Source organism: Lipotes vexillifer, unplaced genomic scaffold, assembly GCF_000442215.2.
Source record: "Lipotes vexillifer unplaced genomic scaffold, Lipotes_vexillifer_v1.1 scaffold1176, whole genome shotgun sequence".
NCBI classification, from domain to species: domain Eukaryota; kingdom Metazoa; phylum Chordata; class Mammalia; order Artiodactyla; family Lipotidae; genus Lipotes; species Lipotes vexillifer.
Window position 1 is genome coordinate 146,042 of NW_006795223.1, and position 19,526 is coordinate 165,567.

Genomic DNA, 19,526 nt, shown 5'->3' on the forward strand with positions numbered 1-19,526 from the left:
GATACATGGGCCTCTCACTGTTGTGGCCTCTCACGTTGCGGAGCACAGGCTCCGGACGCAGGCTCAGCGGCCATGGCTCACGGGCCCAGCCGCTCCGCGGCATGTGGGATCTTCCCTGACCGGGGCACAAACCCGTGTCCCCTGCATCGGCAGGGGGGCTCTCAACCCACTGCGCCACAGGGAAGCCCTCCATTCTTCATTTATTCACTTAAGTAGTTATTCAGCTCCCATTCTGTGACAGGCATTGTTCTGGCAAGACAGAAATCACCAACTTATTAAGGGATACTTATTTTCATGCACAGAAATACATGGAAATGCTGCAGATTAATAGGAAAATAGACCTTCCTTAATGAAAATTTTGCTTTCAGCAAATATATGATCCATGAAATAAGAGGTATTGATTTAATAGCACAGTAAACAATATAACATTTATGTCTTACTCCTGGATAAGAATTTTCTGAGTTTAGAAACTTCCCTGAGTGAAGGTTGTTGGCATAAGTTAACTCCATGCTTAAATGATTAAGATTCCAGTTGCTGTTTCCTTGCCTGGGGTTGTCACTGCTCTGTTGCTTCACGTGGTAAATATTCTAAGTGAGCTGAGTATTAAAAAAAAAATTGGTTCCCTATGGTTGCTTTCAAAGTGCTTTCACTTCAGGTCTTAGGCTAAAATCCGGGCATTTTAGGGGTGAGTAAATGCCAATCCTGAATTTGAAAAAAGAGTTCAAATCCAGTTTTAGAATGTAGATCAGATTTCACTCTCGGAACTTGTTAGATTTTTTTATTCTCCTACTTAGGAACCTAATACAAACCCTTGCAGGCTGCAGCTCTTCCAACAGTGGCCACAAGGCACATGTGCATTCCTGTCCTTACTAACTAACTTTAATTAGCATGATGTAATAAATTTGAGCAGAAAGTGCATCACTCCAAACAGTTCCTTTTGCCAAGCATGTTGGCCAGTACCCTTTGCTGAAACAAAGAAAGCAGCCACCTGCACCTCTGAGCACAAATTCAGCACAAAGAGCCAGTGTTCCAGAGGCTGAGTCCTACCTGGCGGGCAGAACCAGAGGGCAATGTTTGCCCAGGTCCCATGGCCTGGGTCTTCTCTGGATCAAAGGAACTGGCGCAAACACTGCGAGCCCCAGCATGCCCTGCAGGTAGGTGTATAAAGACAGGGCACCACTCTTCTGAAGACCGTTGGACTTTTGTCTTTAATAAAGGATAAGGGCGTCCTCCCTGACATATTTTGATAGGAGTCAGGATTTTAAAATAAGCTAGGGCAAAAAGGTTGAGACATGTGTAGGACCATCTCCTTTAAAAATGAGGTATCTTGGGCTTCCTTGGTGGCGCAGTGGTTGAGAGTCCGCCTGCCGATGCAGAGGACGCGGGTTCGTGCCGCGGTGCAGGAAGATCCCACATGCCGCGGAGCGGCTGGGCCCGTGAGCCATGGCTACTGAGCATGCGCATCCGGAGCCTGTGCTCCGCAACGGGAGGGGCCACAACAGTGAGAGACCCGCGTACCGCAATGAACCATTCCCATTATTCATGTCTGGTGACCTAGTAAAAATTCATTTTTATTGTGAGAAATTGGATATCACAATTTTACATAAAGGTCAGTAATATCACCCCCAGACTAGTAAAAAGGGTCATTAACCTTTATGTCAGATATTTTTCAATGAATATATATTGTTAACAGTCATTGAGCATACCAATATGACTGCTATTCACAATAAAATTTATCTACTCCACATTTACCTATTTTATCACTTTAAAATTAAAATTTAAAAAACAACAAGATCATCTGTCTGCCCAATACACACTGAAAATGTTTCAGTAGAAAGTCTGATGAGGTCAAAATTCAAAGACTCTAGAAATAGATGACACAGAGTTTACTTGAATTTCTGGTCCTGTTAGCTATGCTGGTAAAAGATCTTTCCCCTCTAAATGTTGCTCAGCATTCACTTTCCTATATTTTATTTCCTAAACAAACAATTGCTGAGAGCACACCATTAGCCAGACGCTGACTAGAAGCTGGGGTAGCAATTTTGAGCAAAAACAGACAAGAGCCCTACTCTCATGGAGGCTGTAGTCTGAAGCCACAAATCTCCAACTTGAGCTTTTATCAGAATCTCTGGAGGGCTTGGTAAAATAAAGATTGCTGGGCCCCATTCTCAGAGTTTCTGATTCAGCAGGTCTGGAGTAGAGTGAGCATTTGCACATATAAGTTCCCAGGTGGTACAGATGCTACTGCTCTGGAGATCACAGTGAGACCATAGCTCTAAAAGCCTGGTAACAAAATGAGGTCAGTGTTCAGAAGGAAAAGAACCAAGTTCTATGAGAAAATAAGGATCTAGCCTAAGCAGGGAAGTCCAGAGATCTGAAGGTGAAGCAAGCTAACAAGGTTAAGAGAGTCAGCAGGAGAGCACTCCTGACACAGGGAGCCAGCCTGACATCTTCAGGGCCAGAGGGAGCACAGAGTTCCAGCCAGTGAAATTTCCCAGAATGGTTGAGGTGCAGGACACAGGAAAAAGCATCTCTGGGGCTTCCCTGGTGGCGTAGTGGTTGAGAATCTGCCTGCTAATGCAGGGGACACGGGTTCGAGCCCTAGTCTGGGAGGATCCCACATGCTGCGGAGCAACTAGGCCCGTGAGCCACAACTACTGAGCCTGAGTGTCTGGAGCCTGTGCTCCACAACAAGAGAGGCCGTGATAGTGAGAGGCCTGCGCACCGCGATGAAGAGTGGCCCCCGCTTGCCACAACTAGAGAAAGCCCTCGCACAGAAACGAAGACCCAACACAGCAAAAATAAATAAATAAATTACTAAACTCCTACCCCCAACATCTTCTTAAATAAAAAAAAAGCATCTCTGTAAAAGAGACTAACAAGGAAGAGAGACCAAGCAGGACTTCACCTGCTGTGATAAGGATTTGGGGTTTTTATACCAAGAGCAGTAGAGAGACATTTAAGGATGTTAACCAAAGCAGATTATATGCTTATGTATGTTCTACATACTCTGGATAGAGTGTGAAGAGTAGATGGAGGATGCCCAGAATAGAAACAAGGAGGCCGCTTAATGTATTTTTTCCAGTGTAAAGAGAATCAGCCGTCAAAGTCAGGGCGGCATTACAGAAGAGCACCATAAAAGCCCTGTAAGGAAAGCCCTGTCTGTAGTTCACGCTCACATAGATGACTCCGAGGATCACTGACCACCTGCTGTGTTTCAGACACTCTAGTAACAATCCCGATGGTCCAAGTGGCTGAAAGCCATATCAGTCTGAAAGGCTTAACAGAATAGTTTCCCCATCTCAAGGGAACAAGGGGCATCAGACTGTGATGTCAAGGTAATCATCCTCAACAAGCAAAAAATTTCCCAGCTGTTCATACACAAAGCGTGTTCTTTACCGGTCAGCCTGCATCTGCTCCAATCATGATGCGTGTTGTGTGACACATCTGTGTTTACTTTTTAACTGGCTTTTAAAAAAAATCTATAGGGCACGTATTAGAGAGACCTAAAAGTTTAAATCTTGGAAAAATGAGAAGCAAGATCCTAACGGAAGCTAGAAACCAACGTAATTGTTTCATTTCCTCATTTCTACACACAGCCCCACGGCAAGTCCCATCAACTCCACCTCCAATATCCAACCACTTCTCACCATCTAGTCCAAGCCACCACTATCTCTTGCCTGGACAACTATAACTGCCTCCTAATTGGGCTGCCAGCTTCCATTCCCTGTCCCCGTAATCCATCCTCCCCCAGCAGCCAGAACGTCTCTTTACAATGTCGTCACGGCATCCTGCTTGAACCCTTCAAAGCTTCCTATTGCAGACCCCTTACCATAAGGAGTCTCTCTAAGGCCCAATGCGATCTGGCCTGGAGAACCTTTAGAACCTTATCTTGAGCCATTCTTCCCTTGTTTTTCTCCTTTAAACATGTCAAGCTTAGTCCTGCACACAAGATGTGGCACCGGCATCTCTTGCTCAGGACACTTTCTTTGACTCTGCACAGTGCTATAGCTCCTTCCCATTATTCAGGTGCCAGTTTAATATTTCAGGCCACCTGATCACCTTTTCTAAAATGCCCTCTTTCATCTGCTGCATCACAGGATGATGTTTTATTGTTCTTATGGCACTTACCCCTATGTAAAATCAACATATTTCTTTATTTGCTCTTTTGTTTTTTGGTTTTTTTTGTCTATCTTCCTCCTCCAGAAAGCAACTCCTATCACTGCATGGGCCCCATTGGTTTTAAATATTGCAGTCTCCCCAGCATCTATTACATTGTCTATTACACAGTAATCCCTCAATAAACTTCTGTTGATGATGAGTGAGTATGGGAGTATTAGCATCAAGGAACTAAATCAGGACTTTAGTATTTTGGCTTGACATATGTTACCCTTAAATACTGTTTCATACCTAGTGGCAAGGTGATTATATCAGGGCTTCTCTCCATTTTAACATACATGCAAATTTCCTGGGGATCTCGATTAAAATACAGATTCTGATTTCTAACAAGATGCCTCCCAAGTATTCAGACAATATTTGGATAGGAGTCACCCTTGAATCCCGAGATAGAACAATGACCTCCTAAAGATGTTTACTTCCTAATCCCCTGAACCTGTGAATATTTTACGTTACGTTGCAAAAGGGAATTAAGGTTGCAGATGGAATTAAGGATGCTAATCCGTTAGCATCCCTTAAATTTGGGAGATTATCCAGATGGGCCCAATGTTATCGTAAGGGTCCTTTTGTGGGAGGGTAGGAGAACTATGTGAAAAGATTCCATGTCAGAGTGATGGAGTGGGAAAGATTGTATAGCCACTGCTGGCTTTGAAGATGGAAAAGGGAGCCGGAAGCCAAGGAATGTGGTTAGGCTGAGGAAAGTGGAGAAAGCAAGGAAATGCATTCTCCCCTAGAGCCTCAGCCTTGCTGATACCTTGGTTATAGCCAGTGAGACCTGCATTTGACCTGTAGAACTGTAAGATAATGTTTATGTTGTTTAAAGCCACTAGGTTTGTAGTAATTTGTTACAGCAGCAATAGGAAACTAGAACAAACCTCCTCCCAAAGAATGTCTGCAAGGACAGTGTTATCTGGCCTCTTACTTCAGTAACAGAGGAGGAAAGGGCAGAAGTGTTAGCAGGCTGGTTACATGTAACTATTTTAGTTTCAATTGGGATGTCCGCCTATTTCAACCTGCAACCTGCCAGTTGATAGACTTCCCTTCCCCTAAAAGAATGAATATCACCATGATTCTCAGCATCCTGAGATCTAAAAGAATGGATCTCAAAAGTGTGGTCTCTGGGGCTTCCCTGGTGGCGCAGGGATTGAGAGTCCGCCTACCGAGGCAGGGGACACGGGTTCGTGCCCCGGTCCGGGAGGATCCCACATGCCACGGAGCGGCTGGGCCCATGAGCCATGGCCGCTGAGCCTGCGCGTCTGGAGCCTGTGCTCCGCAACGGGAGAGGCCACAGCAGTGAGAGGCCCGTGTACTGCAAAGAAAAAAAAAAACAAACTGTGGTCTCTGGACTAGCAGCACGAGAATCACCTGGGAACACGTTAAAAATGCAAATTCTCAGGACCCACACCAGACATAACTCAGTAAGAAACTTTGGAGGTGCCCCTCATGATCTGTTTCAACAAGCCCTTCAGGTCAGGTTTTAGAAGCATTTATCTAACAGAGCACATCTACCACTGTGTTTCATATTGTCCACACATTCAGGGCACATAATTTTTCTGTAGTTTTCAAACAGCTTTTTCTTGGGCACTAAATATTTCTTTGTTCTCTCCAAAACCATCAGCTACAACAAGAAACAGACTATTCCATCAAAGTGGTGGTAGTTTCAAGTCCCTACTTTGGATTAGAATAGAATATAAAAATCAGTACTGATTTGCAAATAGTGTCAGGGCTGCGAGCCAGAGACCATACTTCTCCGTGTTTCAGGCCAGAAAAGGAGATTACAGAGCATAGACTTCCCTCATTCTTTCTTCCCTGTCCACAAACTGCTTGGGCTGCCCTTAGGAAGTCAGCTGCATGTGGTAACAGAAACCAAGGTCTGATGCGGAAGCTGCTTATTGCAGCCGCCAACTGGAATAATAGACTGTGAATTTTTAAAAAATCTTTTTCATAAAAATCTTCAGAAGCCAACCCATAGCGGGAAAGAGAGTAGATAAGTGTCTTCCTTTATCTGAGGTTGTTAGAAAACAAGCTAGTGTGTTAAAATATAAAATCTGATAGTTACGCTTATAAAGGAATTCTCTTCAAAATCAGATATCAGTTCTAAAGCACATTCCTGTCTTCTTCAGAAGGACGAGCATTTTAATAAATGATACAATCCTTCTTTGCCTCTCCCTTTTTATCCCCTCTTCCATGTCTTACCAACATCTAGTGACATTGTTCTGAGTAGCTACAGCTCCTCTCTTAAACAGTGGAGTTTTCATAATCAAGAAAACATTTTGGGGGTTTTTGTTTTCTATCAACCGACTAGCCATCAGTCACTTCAAATTTCCTTTTTAATATTGTGAAAATTATACCTTAATCTTTAATCCTTTTGCTCTTATCTGAGTTCTAGGTGTTAAGGACCTGAGAGAAGTTGATAGATCTATTCATTAATAGCTCCAGGGCCATTGTTTACACGGGTAATCTTAAAAAGATGTATACCTCAGAAAATACAAAAGTCACAAAATGGCCAAAAGCAGCCAGAGGGTGGGAGGTGAGACAAGTCTAGTTATATTACCTTATTGATTAGATTACTAGTGGATTTCAGGAAACTCCCAGGTCCTTTTTATTATCAATTGTCAGCACTGACAGAGACTTAGGGTCTAGAATAGAACTGCTTGGAAGAAAAAGGCAAACAAATCACAGGCACCATCATCCTAACTACCAGCAATAATTAATGATACTTGAGCAGAGTTGCTAAAGATGTTCAAAACCCTTCCTTTTCAAAAAGGGCAGCCCTTTGAAGGAAGTCGGGAGAGTTAAATTCAGGGCTCCCTGATCATTTAGGTTTTGCATTTTTGCTTCAATCGAGATAGCCCTTCCCTTCCCAGCTTCTCAGTATTCAAACTGTGGAACCCAATCCCTTCATTTGCAATGGAAATGAATAACCTACTTTGCTAGCTGAAGAAAGTCTCTAAGCAAAGGTTGAAAAGCAGTCTTCTTTCCTCATCGTTTGAGCCAGGAGATGAGGCCAAAGACAAAAAGAAATGGAGCCATAGCCACTTACGAAAGAGGGGCGGCAGGAGTTTGCAATTTTAATTCCAGGATTCAAGTTGACAGTAACGAAGGATAACGTGGGTTAAGAGAATTCTGCTACTGCTTGCAGACGTCAGTAATATGGAATGATGGTTTGTCTTGGCAAAGAGCTTAATGATAAGGCTTTACTCATTCTTTTGTCCGCATATTTCCTGGTTCCCCTTTCCAAAAACATACAGAAGTTCATATTACATGTTTATGGAAGAAAAATTATGAAAATATTATGACTGTATTATGCACTTACTATATAGAGTTTGAAAAGTATACAGAACTACAACACATAAAATAAAAAATCACAACCGTAATTCCCAGAAAATGATCAATTTGCTATCTTTACATGTTAATATGTTTTTTGTAAAAATAATTCTGAGTTAAGTTTTAAATTCAGTTTTTTGAACCTGACATTAAATAGTTAATCTCATTGCTAAAATGTAACATTATGAACAAAATTGGGAGGGGTGACTGTGTAAGAGAGCAAGCTAACATTTTTATTCTGCCTCAATTTCTCATCTTTTTGAAAAGACTCTTTCGAATGTTTTAGGTTCCTGCTCTTAAACATGGCAATACACACAGCAGAATGCTGTCTCTAGTGCTGCTGTCACTATCTGGTCCCGTGGCTGCCTGGCTGAGAGCCTGAACATTTTTCAGCAAGTCTCCAAGAGGCAGAAATAACACAAACTCAGGAAGCACAGCCATGGCCAAATTTGCCTTTGGTGACTACATTGGATTGTATTTTCCACTGAAGTTTATTTTGTGTCATGTGGCAATCTCTGAAGCTTGTGTTGGGCTACAGCATGCAACAGTATTTCTGGTTTGCCTTTGTCCAAATTTTAAGAATCACTTAGTAAAAAATGAGACGGGGTTTTCTGGTTTCCAGGAAAAAGATTAGATAGCCACTGAATTATGCTGTAAATCATTACTAAAATGAGGGAGAACTCTTATTACAACTAAAATTTGACATTCATTCTGTCTATGGATGCAGGGCATAACTCATTTCCATTCATCATGCTGTCCAATATGTCAATGCATATTACAGTTTATAAAATTAAATACAAAGTGTTTCTTCCCACCAAATAGCATGATAAGATTGAGGAACTCCTCTCTTGCTCAGCCCATTATTCATGACAAACGTCAGAATGTGGGTAATTCCCATCTGCTGAGCAGATGCAATTCAGACCACAAAGTGCAAAGTACACCTAAGCATTTTACAGTCAACTCCGGATCCACTTTTACTCATTAAAACTGAGCTGGGAGCCTTACAGGAACAGAGAACCTTTAAAGGAGCAGGAACCCTGGCATCATTCCCCTACACCTGTCACCCCACCATGTTAAATCTTTCACTGGTTAGCACTCACCCAGGAACTGTAATGACTAATTCTGGGTGTCCATCTGCATCTATCAGGGTCCCCTCTCTGTACTGTCAGTGCACAGTGCCAGCTTCTGTCCCGGCGAAGCTTAAGATTCTATATGTTCATTTAGTTAGAAGTCCAGTTTACATGGAAGTTTGCTATTCCTTAGTTTTAAAAAAACACTATTCATGTTATATATTATGTGATAATGTTTTTTAAAAATCCTTAGGATATATTATGATACAGTATTTCATGTTCGAGAAAACCAAGCTCTTCTTAGAAAATCAATTTATGTACCACACGTAAAGTATTGATATACAGACTGTTTGTACCATGCTGACTTCTTGGGTGTCCCTGTGGCTTCTAGAAAAATTTGTAACCTGAGAAGACTGGATATGGAATTCATTTCTTATCACCCACTTTATAGCTTTGTTAGGGCAGCTGAACAGTTGCTAAGCAGTCTGGTCTAGGCTGGTGGGGGACTCTTTGGGGCTGAGAGGGAAAAGTATACAGATGATTTTTTTCCTTTTTCATGAGATAGGGAGGTCCATAGGTAACATTTAAGTTAAATCCTAAAAAATACATTATAATTAGCACTGACAAGTCACCATGTATATTAAATCAGTCTTCCCTTTCCTGACTAGGGACTGCCTAGATAACACTTTAGTGGTGGCCTTTGGATCTCCTAAACCAAATAATCCCTATACTTATTTTAGGTCTCTTCTAGACTTCAGATTCTTCTGTACATGAGGGACATTTGATCACCTTTGCACACAACATAGCCTTGGCTCTCTACCTCAATACCATTGCAATTGTTCCACTCATCTTGCTGCCTCCGTGTTGTTTTGTCCTGAAATCTGTCTTCCATAAGCTCCCTAGTGGCCCTTAGGAGCATCATACCTTACACTTGCCTGCAACCTCCAGTAAGTGCCCATTGCCTGCAGGGTGAATTTTAAGCTTCTTAAAATGGTTCACAAGGTTCCTGCCTGCTTCTTCATCACTCACCATTCCCCATTTTACATGTTCTACTCTTAGAGTCCCAACTCTTTGAGCTTTTGTCACAAAAACTACAGAAATATCTAGAATGTCCTTGTTAATATTTTCTTTGCCTGGTAAGCTTCTCACACCCTTCTTGCTTAATCCTTCCCCTCCAGAGTACACAATAGGCAGCATCTATTCCCTCAAGCTCTCACCCACCTCATTGTATGGCTGAGGCCTCTTTATTGTGCTCACACAGCAAACCGTTAGGACAGGTCTTCTGTTAGAGGACAAAATTTGAATCAGTCATCAGATAAGAGAGAATCAACTTGACAATAACTTCTTCAGGTCTTTGTGCCCTTAATGCCAACAGGTCGAGTTAGAATGTTGCAGGCTACACTTTATCCTCGTGTTGTATTAACCCATTGCTTCAACAGGTGCATAAACTAATCATCTCCAAAAGTTCCTCTGGTAAAGTCCATACGATTAAAATGTGATGTAGTTTTAATATTTGGAATGCATACACCATTACTATAGTTGTTCACCTAACTTCCGGATTCTCTTTTCTAGTTCCTCACTTTATTGCACCATTAACTTACCGAATTTTATCCCAACACTATTTTACTAACTATTTTCTTCTTCCACATGCCAAAATCCTCCAAAGTTTCATTGATAGTCAGAAAGATCCTGCCTGTGGTGAGAAAAATATGGAAGATTTCTGTGGTATTTAGTTAGCCTGTGTTACACATGGTTTATAGGTTGGCCAACTACCTCTGTAAAGGGTCAGATAATAAATATTTTAGGCTTTGTAGGCCATATGGTTTGTATCACAACTACTCAACTCTGCAGAAAGAAAGCAGCTATAAACAATAGGCAAACAAAGGCAAACAATAGGCAAACAATAGGCAAACAAAGTAGTGTGGCTGTATTCCAATAAAACTTTATCTGCAAAAGCAGGTGGCCTGGGACCACAGTTTGCTGACTCCCTGGGTCATTTGGAGACTTATTTCTGTGCAGAAAGATTTAGTCAGGTTTTTTCAGATACAGAAACATTTTCCAAGTAGCTTGTTCCCAGAGAATAATCTTTCTAATCAAACATGGTCCTGAGGTAAATACTTTGAAGGTTACTTGTCCCATACCTTAACATGCAGTTTTATCAGAAACAGAAGCTGAGGGAATAAGGTTATGTAAAGATTCATTGACTTTAATAACAACTTTGACAGCTCAGCATATCAGGAGTTGCATCCCAAGTGAACCGGAAATTTCCATCTGCTGCTCTGGCACCCAATAATGAGAGCTATAAAAGTGTTCATGCTCTTTACCAGTGTGTTAATTTTAAGGAGCTATTCCACAGCAATGACTCCAATGAAACAAAATCCCTTGTGTGTCCAGTGATGTTTAGAACAGAAATATTCATCAACACTAAAATTCTAAAGTCAGCCAGCTGGGAAACGGAAAAATAACATGGAGGAATTCTGTAGAATGTTTTTATGTGGTGTTTGTGTGGAGTGTACTGATCCTTGGAAATGTGCACATTAAAAATCACAAGTGAGAAAAGTCAAGTGGAAAGTATGTTTACCTGATCTCAAACATAAAAATCAATATACATGAACTCTGTCATTCATTATTCATTAAATGCTTATTGAATAAGTACCCACTACGAGCAAAGCTCTGCTCTAAGCACTGGGAAGACAGCAATGAATAAAATAGACCAAAATTCCTGCCCTCACGGAGCCAAGTATTCTTATGGGAGGTAGACAGGTATTGAAGATCAAAGGGATTTTAGCAATTACTATATCTGGAAGTTTACTATCATGAGATGTCTCCCCCGTAAAACAACTTATATAAAAAAGCTTTCCACCTGTTGATATGTTTGGTTTTATTTTAGGAATAAGACTTCTTCTGATCATTTCATTCAACCAGTGTTTGTTGAGTTCTTACTATGTGCCATGCTCTCTTCCAGGCACATGAAACATAGTGTGAACGAAACATGGAAGCAAGCCTAGTCTCTTGGAGCTACAGTCTAGTGAAGGAGACAGAATATAAGATAAATAAATAAAATATATTCAAGGTTAGATGGTGACCAAGGGGCAGAGGTAAGGAGGAAAGCAGAATACGAATGTTGGGAGAAGGCAAACTTTCAGATTTGGTTGTCAAGAAGGACTCCTTGAGCAGGTGACTTTGGAGTAAATACCTAAAAAAAATGAATGCATTAACAGTGTGATGGCATGGGAGAGGTCATTCTGGGCAGAGGGAACAGCAAGTATAAAGGCCCTGGGGTGGGAATGTGCCTGGAGTACTCAAGGAACATCAAGGAGGCCAGCGGCTAGAGTTCAGTGAGTGTAGGAAAGAGAAGTAGAAATGAGATGGAAGGTGTAACAGGGATCAGATCACAACTGGCCTTTGAAGTCATTGGAAGGATATTGGCTTTTATTCTAATGATGAGAAGATATTGAAGAGCTTTGAGCAAAGGAGAGAGGTGATCAGGTTTGTTTTAAAATAACTCCTGCTGTTGAGAATAGACAACAAATACAGGGAGGCTTTTAGGAGACTGTTGCCATAATGCAGGTGAGAGAAGATAGCTTGGACCAGCAGGGTGAGTGACAGCAGCATCTTGAGCTGTGGTAGCACAAGGGGAGGATGGAGGTGTGGCAGGAACCAGCATTCCCGTTGCCAGAGCCCACCTGCCACAGAGGGTGAGATGCCTAGGAGCAACAACTATTCCTGAACTGTTGCTGTATCTCCAGTGGAAAGCATAAAGTCAGGCACATACTAGGTGCTTAAATTAGGTTGATTAAATGTTGTAAAACAAAAGAGGAATGTGAAACGAAGTCTGTTTTACAGCTGTCTCCTGCTACAGAACACTCTCCTCACCACTTTGTCTGCAGTCATTTTCCATTCTTTGGTTATTTATTTATTCTCTTATGAAAATATTTTAATGGTTAACTGTCAAAATAAAACTAACTCAAAATTTTATAAAACAACAACCCCGGGAAGAACTTGACAACAGAGAGGACAGTAGTTTTTTTTTTTTGGCTGCACACACAGCTTGTGGGTCTTAGTTCCCTGAACAGCAATCACACTTGGGCCCTTGGCCATGAAAGCCTGGAGTCCTAACCACTGGACAGCCAGGGAATTCCCTTTTACTCCAGAATTTTAAGCAAAGAATATTTTTAAATGTCAGTTTGTTACTGTCAGATAAAAAGAACCTATACTTACACCATGTGGAAAATAACTCCTTCCTTGTTTATCAGGAAAGTCTTTCAAAATAGCACATAAATTAGCTATTACGCATTGTATATGCAAAACTATGTGTTTATATATAGGATTAACCCACTCCACCCCCCGCAGGGAAGCCAAAGCTTTCATCAGGGTTTCAAAAGATACTGTGACTTAAATGGGTTAGAACCACTGCTTTAGATTATAAATTCAATCCAAACAGCTCTTTGCAGCCAGTCATTTCTTCATTATGGAAAATTTTGAAGGACTTTTTAAAAATCAAATTCAACTTTGAAATTATTAACACACATCTTCACTAAGGGAAAGTAACCACCTAAGACCAGATTTTATTTGTTTTACTTTGATGATTTATTTATGAATTAACACCTTCAACATTTGTTGATGTCCTAAGAAGGCTTCAGTTTTCAACGACCTATATTAAAATGACAGAATAGTAAGATTCCATTGAACCATTTTTTCCTATCTCATATCTTTTTGAACTGAAGGCACCATTATTGCCTTCTACCATTAAAGAGCCTAAGACTGATTGTAACTGAATGTAATATTGTTTTTTTAGGGAACAACTTAATTCTTTATTGAAGACCTATAACATCTTTTATAGGAACCAGAAAAATCTGCATATTTTATATGGACAGGTAAGCCCGTCAAAGAAATGCAGTACAGTTTGATTCACAGGAGAAAAAAATCCATAAAAGTACAGAGAAGTCAGGATAAGTTGGAGTCCATAACACAAAACGTCTGGGAGAAGCAGGTGAATCTTTAACTTGATCATGATTTTTCAGTTTTAGACTATATTGCAAAATCCTAGTCCTGAAACATCTGTGACTTTCCAAGTATTTTTTAGAATGGGAAAACTTTTAAAACAACTTTAATGACATATTTGCTTTCTACTTTAAAAACAGAGTATGTACATCTTTTGAACAGCAATTCCATTAAAAATCTATCCTAGAAACAATTCAGCAAGCATTTTTAAGGTTGCAACTGGCAGGCTACTGTACAAAGTGGCCTTAGATTGGTTTTTTAATGCCTCATCCTCCACAGGTCTTCCTACTCAGTCTTGTATTCTAATGGGACTCACTTCACATCTTTACAATATCTTCCTGGTCCTAGGGAACATTAGAACTTTCTACCTACGTTTCAGATCTTCAAATGTGTACAGCATTGACTTTAGGCCACCATTGGCTTAAATCTGTAATTGGAACAGAAGGAAATTTATAAACCTCTCTGGCCTTTACTAGTGAGCTTAAATGATTTAGTTTGATTGGACATTTCAACTACCTTTCCAAATGTAATTTCCTACAGAAGTAGGAAATAACTAATCCCTTTATAAAGAAATGGGCCTCAATTTTTTTAATGGCCTAATTTTAAATTATTTCAATATTATCCTGTATCTTAGATCTCTCATATAGGTAACTGTAAAAATATAAAATTTAAGAAAAGATCAAAACTTTAAGAAAATGATTTTATATTTTAATTCGGTTGTTTCCATAGAATTCATGATGTTAAGAAGTTCGTTTCCTTTAGGAAAATGTTTGAATTTTGATGTGACAAGCATATAACTTGAGGCATGTCATTTCCTATTCTGTGAATCAGTGCTCAATCTGCAAAAGTCATTTGATTTTTTAGAATAAAGTGTCCTGTCTTACATAATTTTTAAAAACTGTATGAAGTAAAGTATACAGTGAGAATATCAGATTGCTTAATCTTTCCATCTTTACTCACCATCAGTAAAGTTAGAATCCGGAATTTTGCAAGTCTCTGACTTAGTTACAATGATGGGCACTGTTAAAAGGGGCAGTCCATGGAGACTAGCATGTAGCTTTCTAAATCTCTGATTAATTAACTTAATGAATATTTATTGTATACAACACAGCAGACATTGTTCTAAAAGCTAGAGACATAGCAATGAAGAAACTAAACAATGTCCTGCCTTCATGCTGCTTACATTTTAGTAGACAGAAAAGAAACAAAAAAGTAAACTGTGTATCCAATGATGATAAAGGCTGTGGAGAGGGACTTCGCTGGTGGTACAGTGGTTAAGAATCTGCCTGTCAACGCAGGGGACACAGGCTCGAGCTCTGGTCTGGGAAGATCCCACATGCTGCGGAGCAACTAAGCCTGTGCGACACAACTACTGAGTTGCCTACTGCAGCTACGTGCTACAGCTACTGAAGCCTGCGCACCTAGAGCCCATGCTCTGCAACAAGAGAAGCCACCGCAATGAGAAGCCCACACACCACAACAAAGAGTAGCCCCTGCTCGATGCAACTAGAGAAAGCCCACATGCAGCAATGAAGACCCAATGCAGCCAAAAAAAGAAAGGCTGTGGAGAATAACAAAGCAGGGAAGAGGGCTCAGGAATCTAAGTGGATGAGGAAAGAGGAACATTTGACCAAAGACTGAAAGATGCCAGGGAGCAAACCTTGTAGAAGTCTGTGGGACACACATTCCAGGCACAGACATATCCAGCATCCCAATAAAGGTCCTGAGCCTGGCTGGTGTAACTGAGGTATGGTGGGGAAGCCAGTGCAGCAGGAACCTTGTGGGAATGGGATAGTAGAGAACAAGGAAGCTATGGAGAGAACTGAGAAGGGGAGGGCACCAGAGCATGTAGGGTCTTATAGAGCATTGTGAAGACTTCAGCTTGTACTTGGAATGAGATGGAAAGCCACTGAGGAGTTGTGATATTATCTAAAGATTCATTTTAAAAGGATCTCTCTAATGAACTTATGGTTACCGGGGGGAAGGCGGGGGAGGGATAGTTAGGGAGTTTGGGATTGACATGTACACACTGCTATATTTAAAGTGGATAACCAACAAGGACCTACTGTACAGCACAGGGAACCTGCTCAATATTATGTAACAATCTAAATGGGAAAAGAATTTGAAAAAGAATAGATACATATATATGTAGAGCTGAATCACTTTGCTGTACACCCAAAACTAACACAACATTGTTAATCAACTATACTCCAATATAAAATAAAAAGTTACAAAAGTAAAAAAGAAAGCGCTCTCTCTAGCTACTAGGAATACATAGAGGGGCAAGAGAAGAATGAGGTAGACCACAAAGAAACTATTGCAATAATCAGGCAAACAATGACGGAGGCATAAACTAGAATTGTGGTAGTACCCATAGTGAGCATAGCCATATTGGGGATATATTTTTAAGGTAAAGCTAATAGGATTTGCTAACGTATTGGATTTTGAGAGGTTAAGTATGAAAGAAAGATTAATGGTGACTTTAAAAATGTTGACCTGAACAACTGGAAAGATGGGGGTTCTATTTACCAAGATGGGGAAGACTGGGAAAGGAAAATATTTACAGGAAGAAAGATCAAAAGTTAATTAGGAACGTATTAAATTTGATGTCAAGTTTGACAACTGAAGTTTAGGGGAAGGTTTGGGCTGTATATCTAAAGTTGGGAGCTATTAGTTTAGAGATGGCACATAAGGATCATTGAGATCACCAAGGGTATTGGTGTAGATGTAGAAGAGAAAAGGCCTGAAGATTGAGACAATGAGATTAGATAAGTATAAACAAGGCTTCAGGGATAATTTATTTAGTTAATTTCAAAAGAGATGATTTCTTTTTTTAATTAAATTTATTCATTTATTTATGGCTGCACTGGGTCTTCGTTGCTGCACACGGGCTTTCTCTAGTTGCGGCGAATGGGGGCTACTCTTGATTGCAGTGTGCAGGCTTCTCACTGTAGTGGCTTCTCCTGTAGAGCACGGGCTCTAGGTGCACAGGCTTCAGTAGTTGTGGCGCGCAGGCTCAGTAGTTGTGGCTTACGGGCTCTAGAGCACAGGCTCAGTAATTGCGGCACACAGGCCTCGTTGCTCCATGGCATGTGGAGTCCTCCCGGACCAGGGCTTGAACCCATGTCCCCTGCATTGGCAGGCGGATTCTCAATCTCTGCGCCACCAGGGAAGTCCTAGAGATGGTTTCTGAAATTAAAAAATATTCTGATATTCCTTATATGAGAAAGCCTCATTTTCTGATAATAGTTGGAGTATTTCTTCTTGAAAGCAAAAGTTAGATAACCTCAGAAGAGCAGTTATTCTATCAGTTTTTTGTTTTGTTTTGTTTTTTGCGGTACGCAGGGCCTCTCACCGTTGTGGCCTCTCCCGTTGCGGAGCACAGGCTCCGGATGCGCAGGCTCAGCGGCCATGGCTCACGGGCCCAGCCGCTCCGCCGCATGTGGGATCTTCCCAGACCGGGGCACGAACCCATGTCCCCTGCATTGGTAGGCGGACTCTCAACCACTGCGCCACCAGGGAAGCCCCCTATGAGTTTTTGATATAAGGGATTCATTGTAGTATAATTAAGCCACGAAAAGATGTTATACATCAATAACTAAAATGTAGGCTCTGCATCATGTACTGCCCTTTCAGAGAGCAAATTATGTTTGGCTGTTAAGGACAACTGATTGGTACCTGACCTCACAGTGATCTGAAATATGAACTCAAAAGGAGGAGAAAGAGCAAAACTTTGTTTCAGGAGTGACTCCAAAGTAGGTTTGTCAGCCAAAGAAATAATAAGCAATATCATTTATTGAGCACTTTAAATACAAGGTCCTATGAATCAAGGATTGTTATGATTTCATTCTTCAGAAGAAGCAGCCCAGTTTTATAGGTGTTTGACATCTTGTCCAAGAGAACACAGCTAGAAAATGGCAGAGCCAGAGTTCAAACACAGGTCTGTCTGATTCCAGAGTCTGGAGTTTTCATTACACTCTCAAATAAGAATTGAGTCATTTATGTTTATATTTATTATGTTTTCTAATTATTGATTTTTCATAATAACAAGTAGTTATTGCATGTTAGAGTAGTTATTGGACCGTTGGAATATTCTTTCTATATTTCCCAAATTTACTATAATAATAACACTACTTTAATAACAGACTTTTACATATATAAGAGAGAAATAGATTAGAAAATACATTCTATGGGAATGTGCTTTGGTATTAATATCTACATCCACAGGATAAGTAAGTGTTCAATCCTGTTTACTAATTTTTCTTTGCATAGAATTCCCTTCTTTTGTTATAATAGTTCCAAATTAAAAGAGATTACTCAATTGCTACTGATTTTTTTCAAAAATATAATTTGTTGTGTATTTTACACTGTTTTTACATACATTATTTCACCTGTTCTGCATAAGTTTGTGAGCTAAATTTTTCCTGTTCAGAAATGAGAAAATAGCCACTAAACTGAACAATAGCTGTTCTTCTGAATTCTACTTTAGCACAGTTTTTAATTCTGCTTTAACTTTATGCTAAATAGAATTAGAGAATTAAAATTCCACTTAATTGAAGAAGCAGAGTTCAGAAAATATTTTAGCATACTGTGCCCTCTGGTGGGCATGTCATCACCATTATGACTTTGCTGGTTATAGCTGTTTTCAAAAATAAAAGAATGTTTCAAAAGTAGAAATGTTTTGTAGATAAATTTAAAAGCCAAACAGTCCCACCTGGGAATTTATTTTTTATCTATTAAGATGTCTTACAGACTTCATTTCTACATCTTCAGTTAAAACATTTGGCTTCTATAAATAATACAAAAGCAGTGTTTGTGATGATTGGTTTCTTCCCTAGACTGACGATGGGAAACTAATTGTTGAAGGAACGCTGGACATTTTCTGGGGAGTAAAGCAGCCTATACAACTGAAAATACAAGATGAAAAGCAAATGCCTTCTTTCACTGTGCTAAAGTCACCAGATGTCTTTTCCAAAAGGTGAGCTATCTTTTATGATTTTAATTCCTTAGCAAATTATCTTCACATTTACCTTTTTTGTGTGCCTCAAGGATGAAAGCTCTAAAGTTTATATACAACCTCATTTAATCCCCCATCAACTCTAGGACGTATGTGTTCAGAAACCAGGGCTCTGAGAGGTTAGGTAGTTTGTGCAAGATCCACAATTACCATGTAGCAGAACTGGACTGGACCTCAGGTCTATGAGTGCCAGAGTCTGGCTCTTGACCTCTCTGCTGTATTCCTTCTCTTCTGGGAGACTGCGTTCTTTCACTAGAGAAAACAAAATGTAAAGGCAAGATTTCATTAGCCCTGGTCTTATCACCAAAAAGAGGGGGATAAAATTTAAATTTCTCCTCTTCTTAGAACAAAGGGCTTTTCCTGCTTTCTGGAAAGGAGACTTAATTATGTTCCATCTGATTGCTGTGTCCTGTTAGGATCAGGACAAAGTGTATGTGAGGTACAGTAAATGCACAAAACAGTACTCTGTGTGGGTTTATGCAACTGTACCTTGAATACGTAATTTGGGCTGAGATATATATTTTCATTACCCTTTACAATTTTTAGAAAAATTAATAAATATTCCCAGAGAAATCACAGATATCAATATTGTTTTCTTCCTCCCTCCCTTCTCCCCTTCCTTTTTAATCCTTGACTTTCTAACACATCTCCTTTTTGCGTGTACATGGAGGTATCAAGCGTTCTCTTCATCCATCCTTCTATCCATAACTAGATGAGCTGGAGTTCTAGCAGGAGAGAGGATGGAGAGAGAGCAGCCAGGACCTTTTCCTCAATCTGACCTTTGGTCATAACCAAGGAAAATCGGGTATCACCTTGAGGGAAGCCCCACTTTTCCTTTGGGGAAAACACTGAAGTCCCACTATGATTTGCACCTTGCCAATCTTTCTCAAATGTGAGGTTCCAGCAATTCTGAACATTTTATAATTCCCTAC

At 40.3% G+C, this 19,526-nt stretch overlaps 1 protein-coding gene across 2 annotated transcripts in view; it reads left to right on the forward strand.

The window, feature by feature from the left end:
* Positions 1-19,526, forward strand: part of RASSF6 (Ras association domain family member 6) — a 48,122-nt gene that overhangs the window by 6,210 nt on the left and 22,386 nt on the right. For both annotated transcript variants that reach the window (XM_007467565.1, XM_007467566.1), the window contains exons 2-3: positions 13,372-13,450; positions 18,416-18,555. In XM_007467565.1, the coding sequence (XP_007467627.1) occupies positions 13,372-13,450; positions 18,416-18,555 (219 nt within the window). The remainder of the gene's footprint in view (positions 1-13,371; positions 13,451-18,415; positions 18,556-19,526) is intronic.